We start from the raw sequence: 14,298 nt of genomic DNA on the forward strand, positions 1-14,298 counted from the left end.
ACCCGCTGCTGTTCTCTCCTTTCTCTGCTCTCTCCCTCTCCCTCTTGCCTTTATTTGCAGTATTTTTTTCTTGTTTTATAAATATCACAATGTCAGAGAATTGTTAAATTTACTGAACAATGGGGGATTTCTTACGTAATCTTTTACAATACAATTTAATCTTTTTTACATTACTTAGGACACAGTGATCTACTACATAAAACGGTTGTTAATTAAATAAAGATGCGTGCCAGCATTAGAAAACGAGAAGTACTGTGATCTGATGTGTAATAAGATCACTCTCCAAAGCAGCTCAGTGGCATGCGTTCTCTGTATTATCTCAGTGTTTACCTGTCCCAGTACTCAGAGTAGTCTGGCGTGACACTTGCATCTATTTATATCTCAATGGACATTGACAGGCATGTTCTACTGCAGAGTGGTTTAGTAGGTGCATGTGAGGAAAGCTGGGTAAAGTCAATGAGCTGTTATTTATATTTTGCTTGTTTAACCATTTACTTTACCTTCATTAACTTAGCACATGATTACATTTCACTTTACCTATTCAGACCATCATAAAAGTAAATATTAAGTGAAATACATCTGTACTCGGGATATATTATGATGTTGCTTGCTGTGCTTAAAAGACCCTGTAAGATCTTGTATCAACAGGCTGATTGGCCTCAGCAGAAAATCTATGATCTTGATTGGATGAGACTGTTTGCCCATGTGTTCTCATGTACACAATGTCAAAGTTAGAGCTCTTGAACCACAGTGTGTGTAATGAGATCCCACCTAACATCTGAAGTCTTTCAGTGTGAGGTGACAGCCATCCATGGGGAGTGTTTTGTAACGCCCCCCCTCTGCTCTCAATTTTATAGCAGAAGAAAATCATTATCAAATCCTTTTTGCAGGTCTACACCTGCACACCTGCTGCACATTGATCCTCGGAGATTTCATTCCCTAGTTTAATTATCTCAAGCTATCATCCAATTACATTATGTCATTGATGAGGCAGCTGATTGCAAAAAAAAAAAGAAAAAAAGAATCCTTAATTTTGAAGGTGCAAATTAGCTGGAAAGGGACTTCCAGTGGACAGATGGACTAACCTTCTCAGAACAGACTAAAACAGTGAGTCGAAAGAAAGTAAATGACAGACATGCTGAACGTGAAGAGAGACAAAAAGAGACACGTTCAGAGACAGCGAGGGCACAAAAAGGCCCCTGACCTTTCTATTGTGATGAGCTGTGCCCTCTGAGATGAGTCAGCCCCAGTGTGCGAAATACCCATCAATATTCGGGGGGGTCCCTAACTCGCGATTGTTGCGCAATACCGTTATTTTTTTTTCTTTTTATAAAGTAGGACTATAACATTACAATAAGCCAAGAAAATTAGCCTATAGCCTAAAAAGGAGAGGCAAAGTTGTGCATCACAATGCAGAAAGTAATTGACGATAAATAAAATACAACAATTAAAATGAATGAAAGACACCAAACTCGTGCACTCGAATAACAACCAACTGTATAAATCTGGAGATCGGAGACTGACGTGCAATTATGTGCACGACGAGATCCTCAGCCTGCAACTATGACCGATCATGTAACCTTATCTAACCATCCATCTAGCAAATACGTTTAAACACAGCATTGAACACATCCACAAATCACATTCGTATAACGGGCCATCATAAAAATTTAAAAAGCACAGACAAATAGCTCACAACAGGCACCTGGCCAAACAACACCACTGGGGGTTCAGGCCATAGTATGCTGAAGCAGGCTAGCCTCTTACCTTAAGTTATTTTCCTGCCTTAATGTCAAGCCAAGGGTTGCGGTATTTCCATTACCCCACCTGCTTAGGTGTAAAAAAAAAAAAAAGAAAAAAGAAAAAAAGAAAAAGAAAAGCGGCCAATCACCAGTGCTAGCAGCAGGGGCTGCGGCTACGTCTTCAGAGCACTCGGCCTCAACTTCACTTTCTTCGGCAGAGGGTGGAGAGGAACGGGATCCTCTGTTCTGATAGCGAGTGGGCTCGACTCCTGCGCTGGGCTGGCGCACATGGCTAATTTGCATAATGCGCAGGTGACATGGTTCAGCTTAATGTTAAACGAATAAATGTTTTGAATTATGAATACTGGACATGGTGATCTTAAACACATTTAATTGACCACAATAAAATTATTGTATTATATTATATTATTTATTTTTTTGACAAGATTGAGACCCCCCTCAGATTTTGCTTTTGAGTCTTTCAGGGGGTCTCAAGGGGTTAATCGGGGGGGTCCGACCCCCCCAAACCCCCCCGTATTTCGCACTATGGTCAGCCCTACAGCTGGAAAGGTCACCAAGCACACAAGGTCAAGCCGACGCAGTCCTGCTATACCCAACATCAAAGACAAGTCCAGGCCCTGTCATGCTCCCTCTGAGCCGGGTTGAAAACAGCAGCACTAATCCCACCGACCACTCGCTGTTGCTGCAGAGGACAGAGGTCAGCTGGATGTACAAATCCTAATAAGTTGATTCCATTGTGGCAACTTGCTAAACTTAAAATGCTGTCTTTGATGTGAATTAGTGTCATTGCCCTTTGGACCTGTCTTGTGTTTGATGAATAGAGAGAAGAATGCTGCTGAATTAACATATGCCCTTTAGTGACTATTTTTATTTAAAGAATTAAGCCTTTTCTTCTCTGAGAGCAAATTGAACATTTCTTGTTAAAGTAGACTGAAAGAGAGTCTTGCTAAATGAAAGATCCATGAGTCGTAGAAAATAATGGTCTCCACAGTGATTAGATCTGCAGGGAACACAACTTCAAAGTAAAATTTGATGAAATGCTGAAAATGTTTGTCAGCCATATAAGCTTCTTAGTTGGGAACTTTAAGGTCACCGTGGCAGCCTGATGGGAGAAAACGTTATTACGTATGACTACGGGAGAGTTGGCTAATGTTTGGAAGGCCGGTCTCTGGACTGCTTACCTTGGTGAGTGGCCTCTTGTTCACCCCGTCTTTGAAAGAATTTTAATGGAAAGATACCAAGGCAGATTTTGGAAATGAGATTATTGGGCAACTCTGGTGCAGCTGCCCACTGTCTAATCTCCACATGACAGCTCTGAAGTGAGGAGCCTCTTATCATCTGTCATTCCTGCTTAATCCCATGTGCCCCCAGTCATACACACCAACTGTTTTAAAACGTCAGGTCTCTCCTCAGAAACCTGAGCTCCTGCAATCATCGTCGTCATGTCTGTTTGTGAAACTGTAGGAGCGAGGCTGCGTGTTCTTTGCAAATAGGTTTGTGTATATTTAAATAACGAAGGGCTGATAGCTTCACCCTCTAATTAAACACGGCTGTCTGGGTTGGTCATTGAAGCTGCAACTTATTAAACCAACAGCTGGGGCAGAGTCAGGAAACCAGATAAGGAGCTGTTAGTGCTATCTGTGCTAAACTGGTCAGCCTCAGCAGGGGGTTTGTGAAGATTAAGTGGAGATTTTTTCCCAACATGTGTTACAGTCACCAGAAGAAGAGAGAAGATGGCAGAAGAGATGCTGTACTGTAAAGACTCCCTGATTAAGTAACATTGGTTGCTATTAATACCACATTATGAACCTATCCCAATCCCAGACTGTACTCAGTTGATATCATTGCTAGATGTTGAAATAGAAGAGGAAAAACTCAATGCCAACTGCCCAATATATATTAAATATGTTTATTCTGATAAGACAAATGTAGATACATGTCATCAATAAGCAAAATCAAGAAATGAACAGAAAATAAACAATTATTTGCAATAAGAAATGTAAAAAGGTTGGATTTATTTCTGAGATACAAACAATTATATAACAGAAATGTCAATGTCAAATGCAGCCAATTCCCATAAGACACTTTCATTACAAGAGTATACATATTTACAAATTAAAAAGTAAGTGTAATAATTGTGTTCTACATGCTTTTATATAATGCATCATTTTGTACACCAGGTTCAACCACTGTAAATTCTTAATGATATATATATTTTTTTAGTTATAACAAAACAAATCAGTGCACAAATGCAGCCCAGTTTAATGACTGCTTCTCATTGATTATTAAGGGGGCTATGCTATGCTAAGAGACTAGGTGTGATTGAACAGTATTCATTCAGCCCGGGGGAATGTCACTACACCAGGGTCATAACCTTCAGGGAGGCAGGCTGGAACCGACGAATCTTCTTCTTCAGGGCTCGGGAAGCTTTGATCCGGCAGGCTGATGGCTCGGGGCGTGGGAGCGGCTGGAGGGGCCTTCCAGCAGCAGTGGGCCCCAGAGCAGCCTCAGCCCACACCAGACCTCCCTCCTCCTCGTGGCTATCCACCTGGTCCTCCTCGTCCAGGGACAGGCTGCTGTCAGAGTCCGAGAAGGACTGGAAGCTCTGGCTGGACTCGCTATCTCCAAAGCGGTTGGTGGTGTTATCGCTCATCTCCCCCTCGCTGCTTTCAGCGATGGTGGAGTGAAAGAGGGACGCGCATTCGGCTGAATACTCTGACTCACACCTGGGTGGGTAGAGGCTGGACACCTGGAAAGGTGCTGCAGGGTATCTGGCGTTAAGATTGTGGAAGAAAGAGTTAGAGGAGATGGAAGAGTGGAAGGGACGAGGAAGCCCGATCCACTGCCCTGACTTGGCACTCATACTGCGGACCATCTGCATGCTCCCTGCTGCCTGAGCATGGGGCTCTTTTGACCTCTGACGCTGGGCACATAAGGCCTGCAGCATCTCTGCATTGGACGGCCACTTAGCAGCCCCCTGCCTCCTCTTCCTCTGTTCTACAGGCTGCTCATACTCCACACCCTGAGGTCTTCGGCCTTTGCTGGACTTTGTAACAGCGGGGATGGGATGTGGCTTTAGATGAACCTTGTGGGTGTACATGACTCCTGGACCACAGTGGCTGGAGTCTGAACCAGAGCCCTGTCTGCGCTCCTCCATGTGACAGGTGGTAGGCTTCTGGGTCACTTTTCCCTTTCCAGACCTTCTCTGCTCTCCCTTGGTTCCACCACTGACCTCTCTGATCCTTTCGCCAGAGGAGTAGCCATGTTGCTGCTTCACAGCTCGAGGCTTATCGCTGCTTTTTCTTCTCAGTTTGACGGCTTTGGTTTTACGGTCTGCCTGTCTCACCCTGACCCTCTGAGACCCAGCAGGGACGAATTTGGCATGAACGAACTCAGGGGAAGCCGTGTGACCAGCCTGAGCCTCGTAGCTGTGACTCTCCTCTGTGCTGGAGCTGTGGGCCGGTCTTTGTCTATGGCCTTTCCTCTCTTGTGTTCTTGATTCTGGATTATCCCCACTCCTCTTCTGGGAGTAGCTTCTTGGTAGACTTTCATATTCTCCTTGGGATTTATCACTCCTCTGTAGGGATGCAGTGGTGACTTCATCAGAGCTGTACTCCCTCATGGTAACAGGAAAGGAGTATCGGTATGAAACCTCCTGAGGTCTCCCCGACTGTTTGTGACTCGTGTTATCAGCTGGTTCTTGGCTGGAGTATGCCATGCAGTGTCTCTTCTGGTTACTATCGAGTGGGGTGATGTTTGCCGTCTGAGATGGGAGAGGCTGCAGCATACACATCTCTTTTAGAGACACTTCAGGAAACACAGTTACAACCTCAGTGGGCTTCCTGTGGTAGTCACGCTGAGACTGCAGAGTCTCTGTGTCCATTTCAATCTGGATTTTGCTGAAGCTGCGCTGGAGGAGCTTGTCGATGTATCCCAGGGTTTTGGTTTCATAACCCATCTGTGCCCTCTGAAGGGTGTCAGAGCCAATCACTGGGGGTCCTTGGCCCTCTAGATGTCCAGGTGCGGTTGGGTTGCCTCCATGGGAAAAAATTGGGCTCTGGAGAGCCACTGCATGCAGGGGGCTGGGGTAGTGGTACACTTCAGCGCCACTGCGGGACACCAGGTTGCTCTGAAATTTAGAATCCAGTGTGGAGGTCTTGAGGTTATGACCCATTAAAGGTTTCTTCACATCTGCAGATTTGCTGTAGCTTGGTCCTTGAGCCAACATCCTGTCAAGATCACCTGACAACACAAAAATACAGATTATTAACCTTTCAAATCACTCAATCACTGAAATTGCATGTTATTATGCAGCAAAATACACGTTGAGTATCTTAGCAACAGTTGTACCCATCACTACTTCAAAGGCATGAGTTTTGGTTACCTGTCGATACAGGTCTTGGTCGAGTCTGTTCGGTGCCTGTAGTGCTTGCTCGGATTCTGCTGCTGCCCAAATGGAGACCCGTGGCCCGAGGAGGGTTGGGCTGGGTAGTGCTCTCATCGGCAGAACGTCGGCGGCAGACATCAACTTGTGAATGAGGGCTAATGAGTGAAGTGGCAGAGCTCATGGGAAGGAGAAGAAGGCTAGTCTGGGACGATGACAGACATTCACTGTACACTGAGGTGCAGGAGTTGGACAGGGAGTAGGAGCCACCATCGCTGAGCTCATAAAAACCTGGAGAGATAACAAACAATGACCAATGAGTATTTAACATCATGTGATGGTAGGCTGGCTGTATGCATAATTCGCATATTACTTATGCATTGTGTTATTTTAGGGTGTGTTTGCACACCTGAACTTGGCCTGCTGTCACTCTCCAGCTGCTCAGTGGAGGCCTTGCTTACGTCCAGCTTCAGTTCGCTGATCTGTTGGTCCAGCTGCTGCAAGTGCGACTTCAGGCCTACATCCTGTTTCCGAAGACGAGACTGTAAAATAGACAACACATGACATTTTAGCCCACCCCTGAAAAACATGTGCGGTACAACTTAACCCAAAAGGACAGTCTAATTAGATTTTCTCAGGGAAGGGAGTTATGCAACGAAAGTCCACATGCACACACATGCATGCAATTACACACAAGTTCTCTGTACACATCGATGAAAAGGAAAATTAGTCACAAGGGTCAGGGTGTGCGTTAGCAACGGTATAATTTGATTTAGATGAGGTCTTGTGGTCAGATAAAGGATGCTCTAATGTACAGCCATCAGAAAAACAAAAGCGACTCAGCTGTGGCTGATGATTAACCTCAGCAGGACATGGGGGGGCATGGAAGAAGCAGTGGTGGGTAACTCATTTCTCCCCCACAGCGAGGGCCTGGCCATTGTGTAAACTACTAGAGGAGGAAAGCTTAGGGGGTTGGGATGAGGGGCTGTTTGCTTTGCAGCTAAAAAGGCTGTGCATGTACTGTTACAGTGGTTCTCAAGATGAGGACTGGGGTGGGGTGTGGGGGTGGGGGTCACTGCCTAAAAAAATCCACTGTTTGATTACTGTTTAAGGCTCTTATAAGAACAAGTTGGGTCTATCGCAGTAGAATGAGCTATTATGTACAGTTTCAGCCTTTACATGTGTCTATCACTGTGTTTTCAGATGGGATGTTGTAAGTTGGTAGTTGCTGCAACTTGGGTGAATGTAAAACCAAACTTAAATCTCATGCTGGCCATTTGCTTTAAATCTATCCTTCAGTGCATCTGCTGAAAGTCATGCACAACACCTCAATCCCTGAGTACAAATGTGTGAAACAGCAGCCAGCGTGGAAAAAGCTGGTCATGGAAAACTCCACAGAGCCAGTTGTCTCCAACACTTCTGCTGCCTCTCAGGACTGAAACTCTCCCTGGGTGTTATTCTCTGCAAAAAAACAACAACTAGCAACCTCTTAAAAACACACCATAATTTTCCCTTTTTTAATTTCCTGGCATTAGTGGTTAATGATTGAGGTCCACCCCCTACTGCCCCGCAGTGTCCACGCACTAGCGCGCGCGCGCACACACACAACTCAAAGTCCTCTTGGTCCTGCAGTGAACCTTGATTTATGACACCTATCCTACTTCCTACCCCCAGCTGGGCGCATTAAAGTGTGTCTGGTAATAATTGAAGACTGAATGTGCATGAGCATCAGCTGACGGTGAGATACAAACGGACCTTTTTTCACTCCACTAATGTTAGAATAAGAATAAGTAAGAATAAGAAGTGTAATGAATATTATAGTGATACAAGGAAACCGGAGAGGCATTTTAATGATTCTGTTTTATGGTGTTTGGTTTAAACCACTTCCTACCAGCTGTTGCTTCAGGGCTGTCAGGGTCGCCTCCAGCCGCTGCTCCTCAGCCCCCATCACCCGGGGAGCCTCCGGGCCTGCGTGGACAGAGGTGACGGGCTCCTCTCGGTCCATCGTCAGAGCCCAGCTCACCATGTCGCTCTGTCTGTCCTTCAGCAGATGCAGCTCCTGCAGCCCGGCCAGGGCAGCCTGCAGCCTCTCCCCGACCCTGCTGCGGTCCACCCCGGCTGCAGCGGCGCTCATCATCCCCGCACAAGACCCCTTCCTGCTCAGCATGCTGGAGAGCGCTGTCCGGGCATTATCCAGAAACAAAACAATGTTGAAGAAACGTCCCCGTCCACACCGTGCTCCTCGCTGGGTAACTGCCTGCTTAGCTTCTGTCTTGATGTTGACCTAGTTAGTTTTAAACTACCTGTTAGAAGAAATCTTGAGTACAGGGGGAGAGCTGAGACTCCTCCCACAGACCAAATGGCCCTCCTCCCCACTGGCCTCCAATGAACATCTGGTACTAATCCTCCCCATTCAAGTACTCACTGAAACTGCCCGGGCATGTACTAAATTCATCTGCATAATACCACATGGCATGATGGGCATATTATTATGCTATTTCATCCATTCTTTTGTTGTGATTAGTCTCTACGGTAGCAGGCTAAACAGAGAGACTGAGGGCTCAACTTTGTGAAAATCTCCCACTGTAAGCAGTTGGGCATCAAAATGGGTTAATGCATGTGGCATTCTTGTTACTACTCATAGAAATAATCACAAATAGCCTAAATACATAAAAGTTCATCCCTTGAAGAGCATGTGTAACACCACTGAAGGAAAGAAATTCACACAATTTGTACAAGGACTGAACATGTAACTAAAACAAACTTTAAAACATATTTACATTGAATTAGTAGGTAGCATATCAATCACTCCTCTAATCTTCATCAATAATAAATAAATCCATATCTAAAACCACTTCTAAACAAACCATTTTAAGCCATTAAAATGAATAAAGATACTTGTAAGAGAAAAAAGTAAAAATCAAAGTTCCTTCCCTTGCAGTGTATACCAGGGATAGATGAATGACGCCCCCTTGTGGCTGTAAAGATTGCTACAGTTTCATTGTAACCACGTTGAGATTTTACTGACAAAGCAGTGGGTGTGTTGAAACACCTGACACAGTGACAGAAATTTCCATTACACTTAAACAACTTGATAAATATGATGGATTCATGAAAAGTGAACGCCTTTGTAACTTTGATTTGAACCTCACAAAATAAATCTGAACTAGATTTATTATGGTATGGTCCATTATGGTACATTGCAACCGAATAAATGTGAATGAAACAGTTGTATCTTGAAAAAAAAGGGGAAGTTTTGGGAGGAAATTTGTCTCCGAGCACAGGCAGGTAAAAGGCCCCCCTCTCATCTCATGTAGGACCCGCCAGACTGAAAAGAGGCACAGAACAAGAGTCACAAAACAAAAGAAAGCATGTGACTGCATATGTGTTGGTTTTTTCCTCTATGTGGTCTTTTGGGGTCTATTCATGCTCATTATCTGTCTCTATGTTCTTTTTTATCATCAGTTACGTATACCGAGGCTCTGGCCCAGTGGTGATGTCTGATGGGTCTGTTTCTTTAATCCATTCATGAAAAAAAGCATTTATTCATCAACAAGCAAGGCCTTGAACTAGCAGAGGCAATAAGAGGGAGTAGAACATCAAACTAATGAAATAATCTTACAATCAAAACAACAGTTTGTTGTTGGCATTTTAGATTTAATCTTTATCTACAGGTCTTGTGATCGGATATGCTCATTACCTTATCTATGATGCCAGTTTAAATCTAAGTCTTCAGAACAATATGACTCATGGCACAGGTATTCCTGTTCTTCCCACCTGAGCTGCTGTTCAACTTACAGAGACGGGGGAAGCACTTGTTCTTCTGGTCAATCATCTGATAACAAATACATAAGGGGATGATTAAACCCTCATCACAGGCCAAGGAAACATGAGGTTGGTTTCAGACCATTCACTTACACTGCTGCTGTTCTCACTGTATCACAGGTGGGGAGATCCTTTCATGCTGATATCTTCAGCTATCTCGAAGCCGGAGTTCAAAGGAAATACCAAAATACCAGGAGGGGTGTACACCTGTGTGTGTAGTACACCCCCCCCCCACCCCCACCCCCCACCCCAACACACACACACACACACACACACACCCTGAAAGATAAGATTATATTAAGGTAGCCTATTTTAGATCCCATTTTAATAAAATAATCTTCCTGTTAGCTAACGTGGATTATTTTACCATTTAATTCACTCACAATTCACAAACAATTTTATAATTTAAGGTCACTAACTTTCACACACTAGAGGGCAGTGTTACACTACTTCTCAATTTAGAGAGTTTAGTTTTCTACTTAGTTGTATCATTGCAGGATAGCATGGACATGTGAACTGTTTACACTTTCTTAATGCAGTCAATTATGATATTTGTCGTTTTTTAGGAGATAAGAAGCTAAATGACTTGTTTACTCATCCTTGATTGAAGAAAACACATTCCTATCACTTTGAAGGTGCACTTTGATGGGCCCCCTCATCAACATGGTCACGTTATAGCAAATATATAGCGCATTGTGAAGCCCACTCCTCACAGGGATAGCGTCATGTCCTTGTGATGCTGCTGGCATACAACACTGTATTGTGATGCCTGGATGTCCCTCTGCCCCCATCCCCTTCAAAGCACTTCCTCTAGGGTGACATCAGCTGGGGTGCTGCTCCACAAAGGTGCCCTCTTTCTCCTTTTTTTTTTTTAACAAATCAAGTGTGGGCGTTGTGACGGATTCAGCAAGGTCCTCGAAGCTTCATCCACACACACACACACAACTACTTTTTACCTTCCACTGTCTTTGTGAGGCCAAAATCCAACAAGCTTTGTCTCACTGGAGGTTTCTCTTTGTGTGGCTTCTTCTTTGTGTTCTGCATTTATCAGCAGATTTTCCACCCCCTTCCCCCCCTTTTTTCCATCCACTTAAGAAATGATAAAGCAGCCAAATGTTGATAACAAAACAAAAGCGCAGGGATCCCTTTTACTGTATCCACGAGCAACCTCATGTGGAAAGAGTGTTTGTACCTGCTCAGGTAGATACAGACGGGAACAATGGAAGATGCTGCCACAAACAGGATGTGTGGGATGGAAGTCGGAGGGGTAAACATGGTGTGTTGTCATATGTGGGACTGAGCGGGGAGACGAAGAGTGACTCTGTTGTCAGCTCTGTGTACATGGAAAAAAAAAACAGGCCTTTCACATGCAGGAATTATGAGCTTACAACTTCAAAGGGGGTAAATCTGATATCACATATACGACACTCTGATGCTTAAAAAAAGACAGCGATCCTATGTTGGGCTGTTATTGTAAATTTTGAGCTGTTTCCGGAGATTTGTGTATTTTCACATATTTCTCTGTGTTTGCTTGCTCTTGTTGCGTGTCAGGGGATTCCCATGCAGGTACTCTAATTGAAAATCCCTTTCCCAGGTATTCTGTCATCAACAAAGGCAAAGATTTCCCGAGATCATAGTGGCTTCTTGTGTCTGACAACAGAGCCTCCCTCGCTCTGCCACCTCTGACCACTGCGGTGCCACGACACAAGTATTATAGTTGTTTTAATGAATGAATGAAGAAAGAAACCTACTTTTTTGATGTTAACGTGCAGCCGCTCGCCAGATGTCTTCCTTTGCACAACAGTTATTGAGGGAAATTGCGGAATGGCAATGAAATGCATCTGTTCTTTATCTGCTACTTCTTGTATAGATATATCCTTTTAAAGAAGGGCTTCCGGTGAATTCACCTCCATGGTTTGGGGTGTTTTGAAATGTTAGACTTACTTTTAATACCCCAAGTGATTTCTAATCTAAAAAAGCTCCAACTGTATCTCACCCATGAGACATGTTAAGGATTGCAATAGACTGGTCGACAAATCCTTGGGCCTTAAGTCAAGAAACAGAAAGTAGAACTCATTTGTTTTTCTGAACGTCTTGGATGCTTCCCGTGAATACTCAGAACTGCATCCAAGGAACACACTCTTGTGATTTTGAGTGATATCAATGTGATAGTTCCCAAGGTTTTACAAGGTATTATGAGATGTGTTCTGCTTCATAACTGGTAGCGCTTACAGTTGCTGGAGAGCAAAAGAACAGTCACTGCACCATCCACCATGTCAGTTTCCAATTCATTCTCAGTGGAGCAGCTCCAGGATTTATCTCCTGATGAAATCCCAGATTAGAGACTTGTTTCTGTGGGTTTTAGCTTTGATTCAGAGCTTCTCATGCCAAGAAATGTTGAACGAACTGTCTAATGCTGTTGGAATTCTCTTTAAGGTTACTTTACTTAATCCAATAATATTTGATTAAATGATACAGTGGGATATCTGTTAAACCAGTCATAAAATGGGTTCCTTTGGGTATATAAATCAGATTGTGGGAAGCTTATAATGTACTTGTGAGGATTTCTGAGTTCTCTAAATTTAAAAAGGCCAGCTAATAAATAAAAAGGAAAATCTGTTTTGTTGTGGAGACTTGTCCTGACTGCTGGACCTGATCAGACCTGATCAGTAAAACTCTCTCCATCATGTCTGTCAAGCAGCTCTGAGCACTTGAGAGAAACCTTTATGCTGTATGCTTTCAGATTCCCTCATGAAATTTCATTTGAGCAGAACAAATTTTTGTTTATTTAGCAGGAGAGGGAACCTTCCATGCTTCACTCCTGCAAATCATAAAGACACAACTCTAAATTATGTAATTTAGCACTGACTTACCTATGAATGCAGAGTGCTGCTTTGAGCCAGGTTTCAGTGGATGGTCTATATCTCGTGTGTGACAAGCTGGGGAAGCCGTTTGGAAAATGCCATTTTTTCCCCCCATTTAACCTTCAGGAGATTTGTTAAAGGGCACAGTGTACCACGTACAATTGATGCAAACTGCTGTGACGTTTTTATCATATTTATATGTTTACACCTGCTTCACCCACAAGTATTTTATGGAGGTCTGAGATTAACTTCTGTGTGTACAGTATAAGTGTCTGTTGAAGCTTCAGAAGGAGTAAAACTAAGTAGAATTAAGTAGATACGAGTCTGAAAGACATCATTTACCTGGAGAGCTACATTTCAGGTATGGATGTAAAAGTGTCAAAGTCCTTACAAGGGAGTCTTACCATGGTGAGTCTCAAATGGCCTGTATCTTTTCATGGGCACGGAGACAGACGTCTGAGCTGTGTAGAACTTGGACATCGTACTTAACTGACCCTGTCTGCAGAGCCCTGGAGACCCACGCTACTTTGCAGCCTCTCCTCAGTGGGGAATAAACTGAATTCCACAAATCTACAACTAAAAGGAATACTATTACTCCATTGCTAATTAGATTTAAATTTTGAAATAGTTTTAGACTGATCACATAATATCGCTGTCTCTCATGGTTTGCTCGCTGTTCTGTCTCTGTCCAAACAGCAGAACAGACCAGACACTTATTTCTTCTTTGGGGAATTTATAGATCCAAAGGTGGTTCTTTGCTTTTGGACAGAATTAAGCAACTATCTCAGCATGTGCAACAAAATAGGACACAGTGAAGGACGCTGACATTTCATGTTTTGGTCAAAGATATCCATTGTGCAACAGTGGTTTAGTCAGCAAATTTTTCTATAACACAACTGCGGTTCAAGTGAGCTGCCCAAAGAGAAGCTTTGTGAAATTGTGCATAAAGACGTGCTGTTCTGAAGACAATTTTGTTTCTGTTTTTAGCCTCACAAGCTGTGTGGTTCCAGAGTTGGTAATGTTTAGTCCAGATTCAAATGTCTCAACAACCGCTGAGTGGGCTGCCATTGAATTTGTTACAGATACCCATGATGCCCAGAGGACGAATCCTCATAACTTTGGTCATCCTCTGACTTTCTTTCAGTGCCACCATGAGGTTCGCATTTATGATGTTGAGTGAAATGTTTTGGCAGTCACTAGATGGACTGCCATGATATTTGGTTTGGACACTAATGTTCCCCTCAGTTGTAATAACTCTGGTGATCATTAACTTTTTATTCAGCACCATCTGGTCAAAATTTTAAACTGTATATTATAATATTATGGTTTATGACCAAATAACTAATGGCATTCCCATAGGTCCATTAATGTGCTAATACACTAAAATAAGGTGGAAATCTCAGTGTTTCCAGAGTTTTTTTTGCCTCTTTATATAAATGTCTTTTTGCATTATTAACCACTG

General features: G+C 43.4%; 1 protein-coding gene across 1 annotated transcript; it reads right to left on the bottom strand.

Moving 5' to 3' along the window:
• Window positions 1–4,099: 4,099 nt before the first annotated feature.
• On the bottom strand, window positions 4,100–8,499 carry dact2 (dishevelled-binding antagonist of beta-catenin 2). The gene is made up of 4 exons (XM_085800580.1): window positions 8,039–8,499; window positions 6,557–6,689; window positions 6,148–6,438; window positions 4,100–6,005 (listed from the first exon to the last, which is right to left on the bottom strand). Exons 1-4 carry the CDS (start codon window positions 8,312–8,314, stop codon window positions 4,120–4,122), a joined length of 2,586 nt encoding a protein of 861 aa, XP_085656706.1. The 5' UTR covers window positions 8,315–8,499; the 3' UTR covers window positions 4,100–4,119.
• Window positions 8,500–14,298: the final 5,799 nt, after the last annotated feature.

Source organism: Trachurus japonicus, chromosome 15 (assembly GCF_045865225.1).
Source record: "Trachurus japonicus isolate A0001 chromosome 15, Traja_1.0".
In the NCBI taxonomy this organism is placed as follows: Eukaryota; Metazoa; Chordata; class Actinopteri; order Carangiformes; family Carangidae; genus Trachurus; species Trachurus japonicus.